At 38.9% G+C, this 20622-nt stretch overlaps 1 protein-coding gene across 1 annotated transcript in view; it reads right to left on the bottom strand.

Annotated features, from left to right (window-relative positions):
• Lix1 (limb and CNS expressed 1) overlaps positions 1–20622 on the bottom strand; it is a 56443-nt gene that overhangs the window by 11977 nt on the left and 23844 nt on the right. Inside the window, exons 3-4 of the mRNA XM_070030946.1 lie at positions 3655–3795; positions 1331–1426 (exon numbers count right to left, since the gene is read on the bottom strand). Of these exons, the coding sequence (XP_069887047.1) occupies positions 1331–1426; positions 3655–3795 (237 nt within the window). The remainder of the gene's footprint in view (positions 1–1330; positions 1427–3654; positions 3796–20622) is intronic.

Raw genomic sequence — 20622 nt, 5'->3', positions numbered from 1 at the left:
CAGAAGCTTGAGCAATGACAAACTTCCTTCAATAACAGTAACAATATGTATTGTTGTAATGATTAAATTATAATAATGCTTGTTAAGAGCATTATGAAGCAATGTACTATGCCAGATGAAGAAATAATCCAATAAGCAGTTGCTATTACTATGCTTGCTATTGTTATTAATGTAACAATTTGTTTTGTAAATACATATTTATGATTGGGTTATGTCCCAGTAAACCCACTGTATACTGAAAAATATCAAGTCAAATACTTAAGACATAGGCATATGATGGAAAGGTGAATTTGCTCAAAGTAAACTATGTGCATATATGAAAACATGACAGTGAAATCCTCTCATTACAAAAGTATGCTAATTTAAAACAAAATAAATAAATAAAGAAAAAATTACATTTAATATACCTAATCCACTTAATGTTATAGTTTTGCTAAGCATACTTTAAACATGCCCAGAATGCATACATCGGCTTACAGTCATGCAAAACACCTTGCACAAAGTCTACTTTATAATAAGGTATTGAATCCCTCATGAAATTTATTGAGTACTGAATTAATGCCTACATAGGTATGCTTTTGCACCATTGTAAAGTTAAAATATAAATTGGCGCCATCTGTAGTAGGTAAATGTAGCTCTTCAGCTTTGCTGTTGCTTGTCAGCAGTAGTCTGAAAGGTTATGGGTTGCTAATTTTTTTATTTGGTTGTTGATAGGGGAAAGCAGATCTCTTAATAAATATATCAGAACTGAAGGGGCATTATTCAGTGAATGCTGTAGGAGCCCCATCTATGAATTCTGACAATTAAGAGCCAGTTGGTCACAAGGTAGACTTCAAATTTTTTATTTTGTTTAAAAAGGAACTTTGTAATAAAAATCTGATGAATTATGATAGGGTCATAAGATGTGATTGTTAAGTCTTCTACTTTCCTTCATCATAACATAGACTAAGTCTTGTTTGTTTTAGTTTACTGAACTATGCCTAAACTGGGGCTGCTACACTTAGTTCTGGGATGGTGAAACTTAAAAGTAGATTATTGGAGAGATATTTAGTAAAATGATTTGCACTTCAGCACCAGTGGCTCACCCCTGTAATCCTACTCAGGGGGCTGAGATCTGAGGATCATGGTTTGAAGCCAGCTCAGGGAGGAAAGTCTATGAGGCTCTCATCTCCAATAAACTACTCAGAAAAAGTGGAAGTGGTGTTGTGGCTCAAGTGGTAGAGCACTATCCTTGAGCACAGAGAGGCCCAGGGACAGACCTTATGCCCTGAGTTCAAGACCCAAGACCAACAAAACAAAGAAGGAGGAGGAGGAGGAGGAAGTCAGATACCTGAAACTCCAGCATGGTCTTCCCCATGTTTGACTCCAACATGTAGTGATAGGCACCAACACTTGTGCTGGGGTCATCTGCATCATCTAATGTACCCTTGAAACAGAGAACAGAAAAAGAAAATGTTGCTGATTTCTCTTCTCCTTCTTGGAAAGATCAGGTATTAATCCTATTGCTGGCTTAAGCCCAGGGCAGATATTGAATCTACAACCAAGTTTCCAGTTGGTCTGGGATACAATTGTTCACTGTGATTTATGGGGTTTCACAGTCTATTTGAATCTGTCTTTTGATTGGAATGTTAACTGATCATATACTTGATAGAATATTTATCTCAAAGCAGAAATCTCTGTGTTTTTGGTGGTTTTGATGGTTGAGGCATTAACATCTGTGTGGTTGCCGCCATTGCTTATTGAAATCTTGAAACAGTTACCTTGCTCTGATTTTAGTAATAAGCAGGCAATATGATGGAACTGAAATGGAAAGAATTCTCAATTGTATGGACTATTCATATTCTACTGCTGTGATTCTTAATGAGCAACCTTTCCTGTAGTCATGGATCTTTGTTTGCATTTCTATACTCTTTATTGGGGGGGGTCTGGTTGTGGGGCCTGAACTCTGGGCCTGGGTGCTGTCCCTCAGCTCTTCAGCTCAAGGCTAGCCTCTACCACTTGAGCCACAGCGCCACTTCTGGCTTTTTTTTCTGTTTATGTGGTGCTGAGGAATCGAACCCAGGGCCTCAGGCATGCAAGGCAAGCACTCTACCACTGAGCCACCTTCCCAGCCCTGCATTTCTATATTCTTAAACCACTTAATCTTTAGGAAACAAGGTGGGTGAGTGACAGGTAAAAATAAAATTTCCCTGAGTTTTGTTATGGGGAGTGGGGCTAAGAAGCTAACATGGGTCTGGAATGGTATTTGGGCTTTGTTCAATATCCTATGGTCTTGGATTCCCAGGAAGCAGGGCAATAGCAACTTTGTGAGACTGAAGAAACAACTGCCAGCATCAGATAGCAGTGGATTTATAGCTTTCAAATGCAATAACATTAACACACTGCTGCTGGAATATTTATGTTGGCTTTTTAAATACCCCAGAGGAAATCCTTGCAGAAGCCTGCAAGCTATATATATATATTCTCTTTCTTTAGAATTCTCCATGAGAAAAAATGATAAATTACATTTACACTGAGGACCCTTCCCTGCTCCTGAGTAAATTCCACACTTATATAAATCAGGCATCATTTTCCAAACTTCTCTTCCTCAAAGGCACTTGAAATTTACAGAGCTGGAAAATAAAGGCTTCCTTTCATCCTCATACCAGATACAGAGCAGAGCTTTCTACTTTCTCCCTGCCAGACCAGTCATTCTTCTTCTGCCCCTTCCCAATCTCCCCTCCAATAGATAAAAGCATTTATAAGTGGGAAATGGTCACTGATAGTCTGATATCGCTCCTTCTTTTATCAGCAGCTGCTCCAGAATAATAGAACATTTCTAGCCTAATTAAGCAAAAACGAAGAAGGAAAGATTCAGATCAAGTTTATGCATGTTAAAGGCAAGCCGGAGGTGGCTACTGGCTTTGATAATGCAAGTTCCTGTCACAGGTGGCGGCCCAAGGTTTCCTTTGTGATGGTCATGGGAATCAGAAGCACCCCATTACTTATGGGAGTAAATAAGTAATCTAGTGCTAGATGACTAGGGAAATGCATCATTTACATTTCTAAGACGGATTTTTTTGTTGTTTTTGAAGCAGCACACACATACATATATAAACACATATAAACACACACACAGGCATGCATGAGTGCTTTCACATAAATCAAGATGGATCAAATCATCTATCAAGACTTAGAGCTTGATTAATTGTGATCCAGTGAGATGAAGAATACGACTGAGTTGTAGAATTAGGAGTCAGTTCAATTTTTTTTTTTTTTTGTCGGTCGTGGGGCTTGAACTCTGGGCCTGGGCGCTGTCCCTCAGCTCTTCAGCTCAAGGCGAGCGCTCTACCACTTGAGCTACAGCGCCACTTCCGGTTTTCTGGTGGTTTATTGGAGATAGGAGTCTCACGGTCTCTCCTGCCCGGGCTGGCTTTGAACCGCGATCCTCAGATCTCAGCCTCCTGAGTAGCTAGGATTAGAGGCGTGAGCCACCAGCGCCCGGCTAGTCAGTTCAAATTTTATGACTTCCAACTCAACCATTCTTTTTTTTTTCTCCTGAAAAGTAACCTACACCATTTTAAAGTTAAGAGTTTGCTCAGTGTAGCATCCCACTTTTCAAATGGCTATGGCTCTCACCGCGGTTGGCTCCTTCCTCCCCTCTCAGATACTCACGCTGGTGGAGGCCACTGCTTCCTGAACACTTTCCATAATGAATTCCTTGGTGATCCTGCGAGAGGGCAGCTCATTGAAGAGGGAGTTGATTAGGGCCACTTTCGCTGCATCTCGTCTGGCCTCAGCTCTACTTAAGCAGCACTTAAGAAGGTAAGGTGAAAATGACTCATTAAAGAATTCGTAATCTCAGCATTTCCTGCTTACATCAATGAGTCTCTGGACAGTTCCATTCACAGTTTTACTGTCATGCTAACTGTTAATTTCCCTTGAAGATCATATAGACTTTCTCTCCCAGCTATGGAGCTCATTCAAATATCTTGGTTACCTTCAATTGTTTTTTGTCTTATTTCATAGTCATGAAATGCCCTCTATGAGCAGAGGCTTCACATATTATATTAATAAGGAATAATAAAAGTAATAATGCCTACCATTGTAGGCTAGTTGACTTACATTCTTTACCAGACTTTACTCAGATCTTCACTTTAGAGGGAAAAAGTAAGAAAAGGAGAAAACCAGAGAAACTAGAAATAGTTGTACCAATAATTAAGAGAACACGAGAACTGCAGTGAGGCTGCTAGCGTCAAGTCCCAGGTCTAGCAATTTCCTAGCTGTAAGATCTTCAACAATTGAATTAGTTTCTGTTTGCCTCAATTTCCTCTTCAGTAAAATGGAAATAACAGGGTTAAAGTCAAGACCAATTGGTCAATTCCCATACAGCACTAGAATAGCTGCTGACGGCAGCTATATACATGAAGCTAGATATTTTTACCTGAGTTTAGAACAGGAGTCTTGCTGCTCCGATCCACTGTTTTTGACTTTCCAACATTCACCGCCCCCCTCCCCTTCCTTCTAGTAACTGTGCCCTGATTTTTTTTTTAGGAATACCCACCCTTTCTCTTTTGCTCCTAATCTATGCAGTTTGCTTGAGACAAACTCCATTAGGCCTTCCCAACATGAGAGGCTGCAGAAAACCCATGAATAGTAAAACATATTAACATATTTTCATTACTAAATGTAATCTTGCTTCCCATCCTCTTTGCCTGTCTTCCTCATCTGCCTGCAAGCCTCATAGTTTTCTCTCTTCTCTGACTCTTTAAGAGCTAATAATTGCCATTCTACTCTACAAGTTCACATTTGGTGTGAATCTTTGAGTTCCAGAATGAAAGTGCTGAAGCCCTATGAGTACTCTGCTGAGCCCACACAATTAGAGGGCTCCAGGGTATGGTGACAATTTCAGGAGAGACTTCCAGAATTCATAGAAGAAAACCCATCCCAGGGAAAATAAAGCCCAGGCTCAGGATAGATGAATGGGGTAGCCAGGAAACCATGGGTCTACCACTCACTGGCTGTGAAACCTAGGCTACCTGCACTATAGGAACTAATTTTCTCATCCAAGGCCTCTACTTCCTAGAATAGATGATTTTCAGGATTCCCTTGCTCACTAACATAAAAAAAGAAAATAACAAGGATAGCACTTCATTTTGTTAATTCATAGCTCAAAGACTTTGTACCACCCACTGAAAAAATCCAGATCCTTCTAATTTGCTTTTAGTACATTCCTGTCTTCACCCCATCTACCCTATACATGAACCATCTTTGCCCCATCGTAGAAATACTCTAAACTTATGTCCTTGTGGCCTCCAGTGGCCCACTTCCCCTCTACAAATCCACAAGCCCAGTTTGAGTCCTCCAAATCAGGTTCCTGGTCCCCCGGGACTGTTCCCCCAAACTCTTAGGCAATTGGGGTGACATGTTGTATAGATCATGTAGTTGACTACTGATCACTCCTTTTCACCCTCCCCACCTTCAGTTCCAGATGGGGAGGTTTGAATACTTTCTCAACATCCTTCCCAGGGCCTAAGCCTTGGCTAACATATGAAGATGCTTATATGGTTAGTCCATGGATGAAGAAATTATAAGATGTCTAAGATGGCATAATATCCAGGAGAATGAAAAAAATAAACATTATCTATCAGGGACTTAAAAACATATAAACAGCAAAGAATGCTATACTCATGGTTTAGCTGTAACCAGTGGTGACAGCTAAGTGGAGCCTTTAAGCTGTGGGACCTAGTGGAAATCAAGTCCTTCAAGAACTACCCTTAAAAGAGATATCAGGACCCATCTCCTACACTCTCCTTCACTTCCTGGACACCATGAGTGGAGCAAATTTGCCGCCATTTATCTCTGGCCATGATGCTTTGCTTCACCATAGGATCAGAGCTATGGAGTCAATTGACTATGGACTGAAACCTTTGAAACCATGAGCAGAGAACATGGTTCCTCCTTCTAAGTTGATTTTTGTCAGGTAGTTTGTCACACTGAGGGGAAGCTTACCATCTCAACTCTTTAGATGAACAGAGCTAAACTCCTAAAATATATATGGAAAATAATTATGATTTTTCTCTTTGGTGTTGCATGATGGCAAGCAAGAAGGATTTCAGTATAGCTTTAGGCAGCAAGGCCATTTAAAGTTTCAACCTCTTCCAAGGTTTGGGCCACCCTGTATTGAGCTCGCAGGGTTTAGGGCAGACAGTTTGACTTTGTGTTGTGGATTTGTTTGGAAAGTTATAGGATGCTGAGTTCTTTTTTAATATTTTTCTGTTTGACATTTTTGGGGCATGGGCAGTGTTAGATTGAAGTCAGACTTTACAATTGCTAGGCAAGCATCCTAGCTCTTGAGCCATATCTAGCCTTTAGGATACTGTTTCGAGTCAGCAGTCTTTCATTGAAGCTTTGCTGTTTTGTCTCTTCCAAGAAGCTTTGCTTGACTTTTTTCAAGGCCAGCTTGGGAGGACCACTGCCCAGGGGAGATACTGACCATGCTTGATTGTAATTATTTGTTCATATACTGTTTTCCCCTTCATCCCCAGCTTGTGAGTCCTCTAAGGAAAGAATTTTTGCTGTAATTGCTGTTATGGCCCTGCCTCTGTAACAGGATAAAGGATAAAGGAGAATTCAACTTAAGAAACTCAGAAACAAATAAAGCACTAAGAAATCCTGTAAAAGACTGAAAGATGTGTGTATATGTATGTGTGCGTGTGTGTTTGTGTATGTGTGTGCACTCATATTTCTTATTCTTAAAAAATGAGAGTATCATTTCAATACACTTTCTATGGCATATATAACCTAGTAATGCAATGTATTCAATCCTGGATTACATAGGGATAATTGGCTACTATGTTTAAACTCTCTCCTTTAAGCATTTTTGCCTAAGTGCAGAATGTGTTTGCTATTCTTTAGAAAAGTCAGTTCTTCATTAAAAAGCAAACAAATTTCTTGCAAGTATTACCTGACATCTGTAGCAGCAGCTCATTTTAATAGCAATTTGGCTTTACAAAATCTACAATAGAGCTGCTAGGACTTTACAATTTGGAGAATTAGATTCAGATCCCAACACTCTTAAGAAACCACTTTCTATCTAAATAATAGCATTTAAAGCATCTTTCATAGAAAAAGAGCCCTAGTAAACACTACTAGATAAAAGAAGTTATCTATTTTAAATAAGACCAGCTAAGTACTAGATCAAAGGCGCCACATACATTTACAACCAAATAGCACTGCTTCAGAGATCAAAGTGCAGCTGGGCGGCCTGCAAACAGAAAAAGCACTTACCCAGGAAGCACGGAAAAATGACTAGGGGAGACCCAACCAATATCAAGATGTTAAAGTAGACACATGTCTTTACTTATTTTGTTCTTTGAATGCACAGGATCTTTCCGTACAATGAGGGAGAAAGTGTACTGATTAATAAGTACATAAAATAAAATAAATTCTGATCCATCAAAGTACTTTTTTTTTTTGCCACTGCTCTTTACATTTTTGAAAGACAAGTACTTCAAAACATCTATAATGTTAACCAGCCACTTTTCTCTAAATTCTGAAACTACAAATACAAGCCAGTCAATGTTGAATATTTTTTCTTTCAGGATTTTTTAAGAGGGTCTTTTGTCCCATAAAAACCTGTGCTTGGGCAAGAACTTAGTCCAACTGCAGCCTGTTTGATATATGTAAATCAGAGTGGAGATTCTGTATAAGAAAAGTACTGTTGGAGTTTCCATCAAGCAGTGGGAAGCACTGTAAAATAAATAAATAAATAAAATATGGCAAGGGACAGAACATTTTTATTGTTGTCCATACTAGCCTGGTGGTCAAAGACATCAATAGGAAAGTGAGTGAAGTATGATTTTATTTCAAAGCAACTTCCTTCTGGAATAGACTTCCCAGGTTGTATGGTTTACTCTTGCTTTTTTTAGCCAAACCCCCTCATAAATACAGATTTGTAATGTGTGCCTTGTCTGCTAACCATTCTTACTTGTAATGCAGAGACAACTTCTGTCCTTTGCACTTCGTGAAAGTGCAGAGCTGGAATATTAATGGTTGAGATTTTACCAAAATCAGCTGTGGATTTCTTTGGCATGTGGAACCACATGCTTGCCAAGTGGCCAACAGACCCCACTCAGACATTTGTCTTGATGCTCAGATGCCTTTCATTTGCCGGTAGATTATAAACCATTATACTCATTTCAAAGACTCCTAAAATTAAAAATAAGAGTGACTGTGGCATTGCTTAGAGAAGCTATTTAAAGGCAATGGTAGCAAGTTTGCAAGATGGCCCCAGTGATTCCTCACTCTCGGAATGCATACCTTTTGTAGTCCTTTCCACACAGCACTAGGTAATATCATGTCACTTCTGCAATTAGATTACTTCCATCTTGGTGCTGCTGCTTACCATTGCTCTTTGATTATCTGCTTGAGGAAAAGACAGCTGCCATGTTTTGAGCAGCTTTATGGAAAGACACCCATGATGGCAAGAAACAAAAGTCTTTTCCACCACAAACCACCCAAGGAAGAGTGGAGCTGATCCTCCAGAGTGACACGCTTTTAGATGACAACAGTTCAACCTCACAGCAATGCCAAATGTCAGCTTGACAGGAAAGCAGAACTACCCAGCTAAAATGCTTCTAGGTTCCCACTGCTCATGAATTGTATGAGACAGTAAATGTTTGTAGGTTTTGAGGCCAGTTGTTGTTCAGTAATATGTAACTACTGCAAAGTTTTTACTGCAGGTAATTAGGAATTCCCTTAGCATACACTCTTGAGGGAAAGCTCAATAACCCTAAGTTCACTGCTGAAACTCTGTGCTCTGTATTATGCTAAGTATTAAACTTTATGTTTTTAAATCATGTTTTGTTATCATAGCCATCCTACAAAGCTGTTTAGTTATCATTCTTATTTTGCGATTGTGGAAACAGAGGCTTTAAAGGTTTTGTATCCAAGATCAAGCAAATGAAAAAATGAACACAAGATTCACATCAAGTCTAATAACTTCAGTGTTGGATTTTGAATACAGACTATTGACTCTTATTTTTTTTTCCTCACAGAAATTGGTCACCCACTTTGGAAGACAGAGAATATGTTATTTGGCTAAGGTCACATAACATTCCCTAAACCAGAACAATACTCCAGATAATACAACTTTAATATCCCATGGATTATTTTGGCAGAAGTTTCCACAATTGCCTCCTGTCCCTGATTGACAAACTTGACTTCCTTTAAAAGTAAAAGCCAAGAAGCCTTCAGTGCACTGTGGCAATAGATTGCTCATTAAGGAGGAAACTGCACTGAGGTTAACCTTGATATCATGCTTTTGGGACTGTAGGAGGAAGGAAAACAGATGGAAGGGATATCTGTGAATAGACTAGAGAGGAAATTTCCTATCCTGCAGGAAATATCTCTTGTGCAATCCCTCTTGCTTAAGTCCAGAGACAAGAGTTTTGGGAATTCTACCACATTGGTTTGCTCAATAATTTTAAGAAATATTTGGTAACTGTTCAAGAGCAAAAGTCATTTGTATTAAACTTCCCCAGTTGTACTAAATATGAACTTCTTCCCCACTAGTCCATCTTGTTCTAGCTTTGTATTTTATTTTGAAGTTTATATCAACAAATCACTGGGGCCCCATAAGTTAACCTCCAAAAATCACCCTCAAGCATAGGTCGAGTCTGGATGCATAGTTTAACATTTTTTTATGGTTCACATTGTAGTCATTGGGAACTTGTTAAAGCCGTATATTCTCACGATCTATCTTGACCTGCTGAATCAGAAAGTCAAAAGCTAGCATTGTGATTCACATGGAAGTTATATAGAAGCTTCTTTGTCTTTGTGGCAAATTGTCCTCTGTTAACATCCCAAATGCTGAGATATCACTAAAGAAAGTACTTCTACGAACTATCAAAAAAGCAGAATTCTAGTCTATTGTTTTGTTTTGCTTGTTTGCTGGGGTTTGAACTCAGGGCCTGGGCACTATCCCTGTGCTCTTTTTTACTCAATGCTAGCATTCTACCACTTTGAGCCACAGCCACTTCTGGTTCTCTGGTGGTTAATTGGAGATAAGAGTCTCACAAACTTTTCTGTCTGGGCTGACTTTGAACTGTGATCCTCAGATCTCAGTCTCCTGAGTAACTAGGATTACAGGTGTGAGCCACCAGCTCCATGCTGTAGTTTTTTTCTTTTTTAAAACCCTTTATGATAATTTTCCTAAATTTGTCTACGTCAGTTCTCAATTTTATTTTTCTGCTTAGCAGTTTGACTTTTTTTTAATCTAGTGATCATTTCCTACAATGCAATGGCAAGATCCAACCAAGATTAATTGTAGGCTATACTTAAATAAAGTAGTTGCTAGTCGCTTTTTAGGCTGGACAATTCTTTTTTTTTTTTTTTTTTGTCGGTTGTCAGGGCTGAACTCTGGGCCTGGGCGCTGTCCCTCAGCTCTTCAGCTCAAGGCTAGCCCTCTACCACTCGAGCCACAGCACCACTTCCACCTTTTTTCTGCTTATGTGGTGCTGAGGAATCGAACCCAGGGCCTCATGTTTGCGAGGCAAACACTCTACCACTGAGCCAACTTCCAAGCCCAGGTGGATAGTTCATAAAAGAATTGAAACAAAATAATAACAGACAAGTTATTAATAAGAAATTGATTTTTTGTTAATTATTAAAGTAGGTTACTTAAAGAACATCTTTTAGCCAAATTGACACAATATAGACCCTGAACAGAAACTTTGCTGGTCACTCATTTGGTTAGATTTTTTTTTCCATGCTTTAGTTTTGAAAGCATATTGAGGCATTTTTGTACCATAAGATTTTACTGAACATATCTCCCAACTACAATCCTTTCTTTAAGGACATAGGAGGAAGTACATTGACACAAGAGACTGTTCTTCATTCTAAGCAACAGACTTTCCAGGATTGTTCTTCTATGTGTTTTAAAGATTAAGGGAAAACAGCTCAGTAGATGAATGGATCAAGAAAATGTGGTATATATACACAATGGAATTCTATGCCTCCATCAGAAAGAATGACATTTCCCCATTTGTTAGGAAATGGAAAGGTTTGGAAAAAATTATATTAAGTGAAGTAAGCCAGGCCCAAAGAAGCATAGGTCCCATGGTTTCCCTTATTTGCAATATCTAGTATAGGTATGAGTCAAGCGGAAAAGGTCAGATAATGTGATGTTAGGAAAATGAACCCTTAAATATGTATTTTAATGTTTTCGTTTCTTTCATGCATGTGTTTCTAACGCATTTATAAGATTATTTCTTTGTTGCTTTGTATGTCCCTCCCCCACAGTGTAACCCCCGCTTTCAGTATATTTGATATCAGTATAACATGTGGAGGAGATGGGGACAAACAAGTCGTTTAAGGATTCAGGTGGACCTGTTGCAACAATGAGAAGTACAAAATGTCATGTCAAAACCAGCTTTACAATGTCGGTGTGGGGGGGGGAGGGGGTATAATTGGGTGGGGGGAGGGGGGTATAATTGGGTGGGGGGAGGGGGGTAAAATTGGGTGGGGGGAGGGGGGTGGCGGGGAAGGGAAGTGAAGGGTAAACAAAGGAGGAGGCTGCAATGCTTGGTAAGAAATGTATGCATTATCCTGCCCATGTAATTGTAGCCCCCCTGTACAGTATGTTCTCAAATAAAATAAAATACAATTAAAAAAAAAAAGAAAAAAAAAAGATTAAGGGAAAACAGGCCTTTAGATCTAAAATCTATAAAACCAAGTTAGGGCATACTTCATTCAGTGTCTATCAAGAGTACCTAAGGAGTTGCAACATTAATAGCAAAGTTTTTGAAAAACAGTAACAGAATAGCAAAAGCATCAGATTGTATTAGTTAAAGATAGCCTCCTCTCTGGGGTCAAGGATAGGTCAGTGATATTTAGATGGCACCATTCATTCAACAGCATGTTATACCCAAGGGATTTTCCCAGACCCGGGACATTGCAGGTGGCAAAACCAAATAAACTGACAGTGAGAGGTGAGAATTCTTGCTCAAATCCTGTAGGCTGTTCTTTTTTGGGGGGAGTGGCGGGGGGGTCCAGTCGTGGGGCCTGAACTCTGGGCCTGGGCGCTGTCCCTCAGCTCTTCAGCTCAAGGCTAGCGCTCTACCACTTGAGCCACAGTGCCACTTCTGGCTTTTTTCTTTTTGCTTATGTGGTACTGAGGAATCGAACCCAGGGCCTCATGCATGCAAGGCAAGCACTCTACCACTGAGCCACCTTCCCAGCCCCCTGTAGGCTGTTCTATCTGTCATTCAGGTGGTGGTGGTTAAGAGCATTTTACTTTTGCAACTTGTAGTTTGAGTCTCAGCAAGTGACTTGGAGAGTTATGTGTATGGCCTGTTAGGTCTGGTCAGTGTCACCAACACCTCCGTTGCACCTTGACAGAAAAAGAAAAAGGAAAAGAAAAAAAAAACCTCCAAAAAAAATTACCACAAGCCAGGCTCTGTAAGACCTTGCCTGCCCTGGCCAAAGCATGAATATTTGCATGTGTTCCAGTTTCTCTAATTGTGGATATATTAGTATTTCCTCCCATCCAGATGGGGATATGAAAAAGGGCAACGGTTGAAATTCAGTCACCCAAGTCCACATTGTGTCTCTGCACACGTCAGGCTGACAGTGGATATGCGGGGAACAATTTAGAGGTCTGTGTGTGTGGGGGGAACACGTGTCTTTGCTAGGTAGGGGGGAGGGGACTGGTTTGGGAGTCCAATTTTCAGAGAAACCTCACCAGTTCCTGTCAAGTGAAAGAAACATTTGAGGCACATGGTGGGTCAGAATGTTAGTTTTATAATATAAACCACCTGGCCTCCTCCTCATTTACCTCTGCTGCAAATGCTATTCTACAGACATACCTAAACCCAAGCCCCTGGTAACTATTACAAACCCATATTGTATAAGGCTCCTTGAGGGTTTTTTCTTTCTTTTTTATTGTTATCTTCCTTTCTTCTTCTTTTTTTAAAAAAAAATCATCATTTTCTTTTTTCAAGTTAAGGTGCAGACAAGATGAATCGATTAAGGCTCACAATTTTGGTTTATTTTTATAAGACCTTAGATGTAAAGGATTACATAAAAGAGAAATGAGGAGATGGGGGAGTCAGATGGCTGCTCTACTTAGTAACCTATAGTGATGGAGAACATCTTTCTAATGTTTATGTACTAGGATAGGACAGTTCACGAGAGATAGTATGAAGTCTTTCTATTCACTATGGGGCTTCTCTGAGTTTTCCTTTTATGCCATTCTACTGCTCTATTTGGAGCCCAAGCATCTCTATGCACTTTGTCTCATAAGAAAAAAAAAAAGACTAAAGCTAGGGAAGGAATCTGGGGAATTAAAAAAAAAAGGATCTCATTAAGACAATATGCCCAGCCAACCATCAGTGGCTCATGCCAGCAATCCTAGCTACTCAGGAGGCTGAGATCTGAGGATCTCGGTTCAGAGCCAGCCGTGGCAGAAAAGTCCATGAGGCTATCTCCAGTAAACCACCAGAAAACCAGAAGTGGCGCTGTGGCTCAGTGGTAGAGCACTTGCTTTGAGCTGAAGAGCTGAGGGACAGCGCCCAAGCCCAGAGTTCAAGCCCCATGACCAACCAAACTAAAACCCCAAAAAACAAACAGAAAAATATGCCCTTCCAATTTAAATTAAGACATGCTATTGAAGTTTGATAATTCACTAACATTACTTAGTGGGGTTTTAGCTACCATTTTATTGTTTTGTCTTTTTAGTTATAAAAACAAGACATTTTTCTGAACTGATTTTTCAGCATGAAATACCTTCTTTAGAAGTAATGTGTGGTGCATCTCAGCCTAGGTACATAGCTTTAAAGGCATACAAGACATCATGAATGATTTCATAAAGAAATACTTACCGTTGAAACAGCATTAGTGCTATATAATAATCTCAATTTTATAGAAGAGACTGAACCTCTCTTTGGAGTACAGAATATTAAAACATCTGTGATTTAATTTTAGGCAAAAGGAGCATTACAATTCTATTTAGTCAAGTATATGAATTGATCAAATTTTCTCTTAGTCATTCCCACCTGGGGAAAGTTGAGTTTTATAAACATATCATTGTGATTTAAATATACTTTTACTTCCTTAAACTTTAAGAAGAGTCATATAATACATGAGAGTGTAAAACGTGATTTTTAAAAAAAAATCTTCTCATACTTACTTTCTTAAGTAACTAAAATAAGACAAAATTGAATACGTCTATCTTGTTTTAGGCAGTACAATCCATGCCAATGTCATTTTTTTCAAGATATATTGCTAGGCAAGGACTTTAGTTTGACCATCAGAGTGACATAGTAATCAAAGGCCATTAAATAAAGTCAATGTCTTTCAGAGAAAAACTCCTCTGCCCTGATCCCTCCCAATCTCTCTATCTTGCAGGGTGCTACCTGGTAATTAAGGGAGAAAAAGTCAATTCACAGTTTTCCTGTGGAGATATTGAATGTTTCAATTTCAAGTGCTACAACTATGGTTATTTTCTGTGAAGCCATTTTAACAACAGCAACAAAATACTCACATGAAAAAGAACACTACCTAATGGGCAAATGGCTACATTTCCAATAAGTCAAGCACCCACATCAACCAAGCTGGATTCATATGTGTGTGCCACATTTTAGAATTTAATTATAATTCATGCATGTAAGTAATTGAATAGTAGTACCAAATCCAATGGAACTTGTGCTTTTACTCAAAATAAGAATGAATAATTTAAGTCCACAGCATATTCTGTATAGAAGCTCACACCATGAATGTGGAAACAAAACTTGAATCACAAACCTTCTAAATCAAAATACAAAATAAGACAAAATACTCAATTTCCCTTTTGGATTTAGAAACAAAAACAGTTGTGAAAACAATGGCTGACTTTCCTTCTGTTTCATCAGGAGGTGATGTGATGCTCCTGAGTTGCTCTTATTGTAAAACATGGAAATTATTGCAATTGTTCATGGTCATGATAGGGAAGGATTAACTGCCCAGACAGAAGTGGCAGAGAAATATGTTCAGAATGCATGGGTTTCTATTTAATGCCTGTAATATTAGAAGGGCTTCTTGAGAAAAAGCACAGTTCATAATATGGTGTTTCAATATGACTTCCTGAAAAATAATTTATTGTTTGAAAATTCAAAAATAAATTCATAGTTTTACTTCTCATTCTCTACACTATGGTAATGCATCAAGGCCAGAGTTTAAGGCAGACTCTCTCTCTCTCTCTCTCTCTCTCTCTCTGTCTCTCTCTCTCTCTCTCTCTCTCTCTCTCTCTCTCTCTCTCTCTCTGTCTCTTTCTCTGTCTTTGTCTCTGTCTCTCTCTGTCTCTCTCTATCTCTCTCTCTGTTGTAGTATTAGGCATAACTAAAAATTCTTTAGTTTTCAAGGGAAAAGCCTCCAATTACCTGAATGGAAAGTTTCTTTGCATAAAACCAGTAGATTGTGGTTATCAGGGGCATTCACTGGACTGTTTTCCTTTGATTAATCAGAAAAAAGTTCAGTCTGAATACCACTTTTGTAAAGAATGAATGAGTATAGTCTCTTCTAGCTTTCATGAAATCTCCTGAAACCAGAGGGATTAGTCCTGCAATCTGGTCTCATACTCCACTTAAAGTATTTTCAATTACTTAGCACCATTGGAAGTGGCATCCATGGCTTAGGAAGAGGGCTACTGCTGGCATAATGGCTTCTCCATGTTTTAGAACAAGGTCCTGGCATTAATAATCCATCATGAAATGATTTGCAGTGCACAGGGGTGACATTTGATTATGTGAAAGGCATTGCAAGAATGAATATATAGGCTCTTATAGACCAACTACTGGCAAAAACATGAAATACTATATGGTGAAAATAGCATTTAGGATGGTTTCTGAGCTGACAAAGAAAGTGTAAGGATACTACTTTTAGAAAAATTTTGCTTTTTTCCTATTTTTTTCCTTTTTTTCATATTTTGGAGGTCCAAATGGGTTAAGGGGCCCAATTTGGCAACTAACCATCCAAGTATATTTTTAAAACATATTTGCTTCAGGAAATTCTGGATCTTTTTAAGCAAGGATGTTAACAATCCTCTAGAGAACTTTAAAATATAATGGTTTAAACATAAGGAGAAGGAGACCCTAAAATGATCAGAGAAATCACCAAGGGGGCCTCCCTGCTGAGAAGTTCCATTTTTCATCTTATTTTTTGTTTTTGTAAAGGCCACAAGGAAGATGCTGGATCTGCTACCTGTGGGAAATCCTATCATTGTGGGTCAAAATTTATGAAATGATAGGCAAATTCATTGTTCTCAGGGTAACAGAAATAAGAACAATAGGATTTCTAAGACCAAATATAGTTTTAGTCACTGATCTGCCAAATATGTTATAGTCTAAATAGAGTCTAGATGCATTTATTAATTATGAACAAATATAATGTATGCTTATGAGTGAGTATAGTCATAGTTGGTTATTCATGGTATGAGAGTAGGGAAAGTTAGTATGCATAAATTAAATCCATAGAGAATTAAAAGGCCCTAAATCAATATTTTCAAATGCATCCACTCTCAATTTAAGCACAGATATGAACAAAATAATATCAACTGATTTCAGTTTTAGTGACTCTGTCTTTCTAGCATATTGCCATGCAGAACTAGGTGAAATGTTGTTGCTCACTATTGATTATATATGAGACTGGCAAACATTAAAGTCACTTATTCATTCTTAGAATTTGTTATTCACTTGAGTATGGATTCAACAAAATTTATTAGGTCATAACTCATAAAAAGCACAGTGCTTGAAGTCATAAGGATCTAGACCCTATCCTTGAGGAATTTACATTTTCATGGACAGACAGAACATGCAAATAATAAGTAACCTTAGCATAAGGTAGGAAACATCAAACGCCAGTAGAAAGATAGATAACTGTTTGGGGAAATCACAGGAGGTAGAAATTTCTAGAGGGGAGATTCAGAGAATATTCATGGAGAATGTGACCTAAGTGGAGTACTGGAAGCTAAGACTGAGTTAGACAGGAAGAGAAGGTAGGTAGCATCAACCCTCATCAGTAGGTCACAAAGGTGAGTATGGAAATGATAAGAGGTCAGTTCAAGCCCCACGACCAACCCAAAAAAAAAAAAAAAACCAACAAAAAGAATGCTAGAGGATTAAATGGATTGAACCTCCTGGAGTTATTCAGAAAGAGTTCTAATGTTCTACTGCCGGGCACCAGTGGCTCATGCCTGTAATCCTAGCTACTCAGGAGGCTGAGATCTGAGGATCTCGGTTCAAAGCCAACCTGGGTAGGAAAGTCCGTGAGACTCTTATCTCCAATAAACACTAGAAAACCGGAAGTGGTGCTGTGGCTCAAGCGGTAGAGCTCTCGCCTTGAGCTAAAGAGCTGAGGGACAGCGCCCAAGCCCAGAGTTCAAGCCCCACGACCGACAACAACAACAACAAAAAGAGGTCAGGAATGGCTAGGCACGTTGTCAGAAGACAGATTCTAGGAGATAAAACTTGAAGGAAACTGGAGACTATTTGACAGAGTAAGGCTTTTAGACTTTGACAAGTCTATAGTATGTATCTGTAATGCTAGATAAACAAGACATGGAAGCCATGTGGTGAAGGGGGTAAGGCCAACCCTAGCAAAGACCCTAATTCAAAAGTAAAATATATACCAACAAGATAGGGGTATGGGGGGCTGGGAAGGTGGCTCAGTGGTAGAGCGCTTGCCTTGCATGCCTGAGGACCTGGGTTCAATTCCTCAGCACCACATAAGCAAAAAGAAAAAAAACCAGAAGTGGTGCTGCGGCTCAAGTGGTAGCGTGCTAGCCTTGAGCTGAAGAGCTGAGGAACAGTGCCCAGGCCCAGAGTTCAGGCCTCAAATTGGGTCAAGATAGGAGTATGACTTAAAGGCCCAGGTTCAACCTCTAATATTAAAAAAAAAAAGATGGTACTAGGAAACTATTGAGATCTATCACCCCTCAAACAAAACAAAACATTTTTTGAAATAGCTTCCTATGTATAGAAGAATTGCAAAGATAATACAGCTCTTACTCTCTAGAATGTAGTCAATATAAATTTTCTGCTCTTTATTGTGACTTACTTATATAACATTCTCCTATGGTACCCTCCTCTCTCATAGCTAATGTGGCGTGTCTTGGTGTTTTCCTTAATTAGATATGCAAAAGTCGTGTCTTTCTCATTTACCTTTTCAAAGACATAGATTATGATTTTCTTAACCAAGTTTGCTAGTTTTTGTTCCATTTCATCAATTGTTATAAAATTCCCCTAAAGCTATTGATCCATTAAAAATGTAAACAGTAGATATCCTTAGAAAATTGTGAGAGGATATTGATCCTCCAAATAGATATAAAAGGAGCAAGCAGGACACAAGAAAGTTAACATTGGTCTGCCAAGTTAGAATAACATAAACAAAAAATAAAACAGTAAATAGAGGAGAAAGCACAAATCAAAAGCAGATTAGTAAAGAATAGCAAAGCTGAAAAATAATAAAGAATGGTCAAAGGACTGAGATGGAAAAAGACAGTACAGGAGAAGAGATAAATCCTAAAGGTGAAATACCAATTTAATCATAGTTCTAGAAAGAGACCGAAGAAAACAGGGGACGGAATAAGTAACAGAAGCAATTTCTTTGGGCTAGAACAATCACAAACTTTCAGAATGGAATGTCCCATCACATTCTCCACAAGATCATGACAAAAGAATCACGTAGTTCTGAGGCTGTGCAGCAGTCTGCTTAAAAGATAGGTCCAGGCAGGTGCTTTCCAATACTGCATTTATATATGAACCTATTTCTAAAATGAGATTTTTCCTTGTGTGTTGTTCTTGTGCTCTTGTTTCTTTTGTCATCTTTTGTCATACTTTGCTCATTTGTTCACTTGCCTTTTTTCTTATAAAATTTTATTGTTGTTATTTTGCTTCCTAAGTGCAGTCCACCAAATTCTGGCCCATCTCTTCAGGGTATTTGAGGATTATTTGAATATTAGGACTCAGCCTTAGTGGTCTTTCCCGGTTTTAATTACAGCTTAGATTTCAGGAAGCCCTGGTGACAATTAAAACAGAACAGCTTCCCCATTTCCCCCAAGCAGACCTTCATTGCTTGTCTGTAGTGTGGTTGAGTGCAGGTCTCTGCATCTCAGTCTCAAGTTATATCACCTGCCTTCAATTCTATAAATCCCCTCTTCTAGTTCTTCATTTTTTTCTATAATCTTCCCACTTCAGAGAAGTGGGTTTTTTTCATTCTTTTATTTCTTAACTCCCAAACCATTCCTAACATCAATTCTTGATCTTCTCATGCTATGTATATTCACTTGGTGGTAATTCCTATAGCCATAGCTGCAGTTCAGACTTTTAGAAATACAATTCATATTTCTCTGGAATTTCAGGTCATATGCTTTTTTTTTTTGGGGGGGGGTCTGGTCGTGGGGCCTGAATTCTGGGTCAGGGCACTGTCCCTCAGCTATTCAGCTCAAGGCTAGTGCTCTACTACTTGAGCCACAGCACCACTTCCGGCTTCTTTTTGCTTATGTGGTGCTGAGGAATCGAACCCAGGGCCTCATGCATGCAAGGCAAGCGCTCTACCACTGAGCCACCTTCCCAGCCCCAGGTCATATGCTTTTTGTCTGGGTTGAACTTCTCTGTCTGGTGGGTTCCTGACATGTCATGCTGACTGTTTTCATTCCCCACAGTCCCCAATTTTCTTCCTCCTTTGTTCCTTGTCCAGTGGTGAAGGCCAAAGCTGAGGTGCATCCCAAATCCTGAATCCCATCCTACAGAAGCTCTTTCACTTTTCCTTCCTAACTATACTACATATTCAGCTCATCTGAATGGGCATTGAATGAGTAATGGGTGCTCATCACTCATCTCCTGTCAGCCTCTTCATTTTTTAGCTTAATTTACATGTAAAGCATCTTTATGACACTGCCACAGTGATCCTTCTGAAACACATTCTGTTCTTATACAACATAGAACCTTTACTCCTTTGCAAGACATTGTGCTCTCTTAACTGTCCCCCAAATGTACTTTCCCATGGATCTTTGCCATACAGACTGACACTTACGCTCCCATAATTCTGAACGTGCTTGTGGTTTGTTTTTTGTTTTTCCTTGCCGAATGCCTCTGCACACACCATTCCTCATGAAGAGAATAATGTCAGCTTTCCTTTTCTGACTGGCCAACATACCCTTAGCTGCTTGACTCAGCATGCACTTACATTCCTTAGAATCCTTTGATGTCTAGGAATTATGGGTTTGTGATCTATTTATTAAGTTAAACCCTTCTTCACTCCATGAAGGATTTGAGACTATGTAAAACATCTACCAGGCCACAGGGTAAAATAAATGAGTAAGGCAATAAATTTAAAGGGTTGAGTACAGTAGAAATATGAATAATATCAGTTATGATATTAGCCTCAAAATATGACATTAAGTTCTATAGACTTATACTATAAAAACATATGCTGATAGTTTGCCTGTGGACTTCTTAGTTGTCAAAGATAAGAAAGAAAATTGATGGTATATGAATTTCCCAAAGTTCATAGCTATAAGAAACATATCTGTGCCAGTTACTGAAAATTAAGAGTTTATTACATTAAAGAGGTACTTATAAAGGAGACTCATAAAATTGAAGTTCC

The sequence above is a fragment of the Dipodomys merriami genome, unplaced genomic scaffold (genome assembly GCF_024711535.1).
Source record: "Dipodomys merriami isolate MVZ:Mamm:240054 unplaced genomic scaffold, mDipMer1.0.p SCAF_20, whole genome shotgun sequence".
In the NCBI taxonomy this organism is placed as follows: domain Eukaryota; kingdom Metazoa; phylum Chordata; class Mammalia; order Rodentia; family Heteromyidae; genus Dipodomys; species Dipodomys merriami.
The sequence above is the reverse complement of the archived record's forward strand: the minus strand, read 5'-3'. Positions and strand labels throughout refer to the sequence as shown.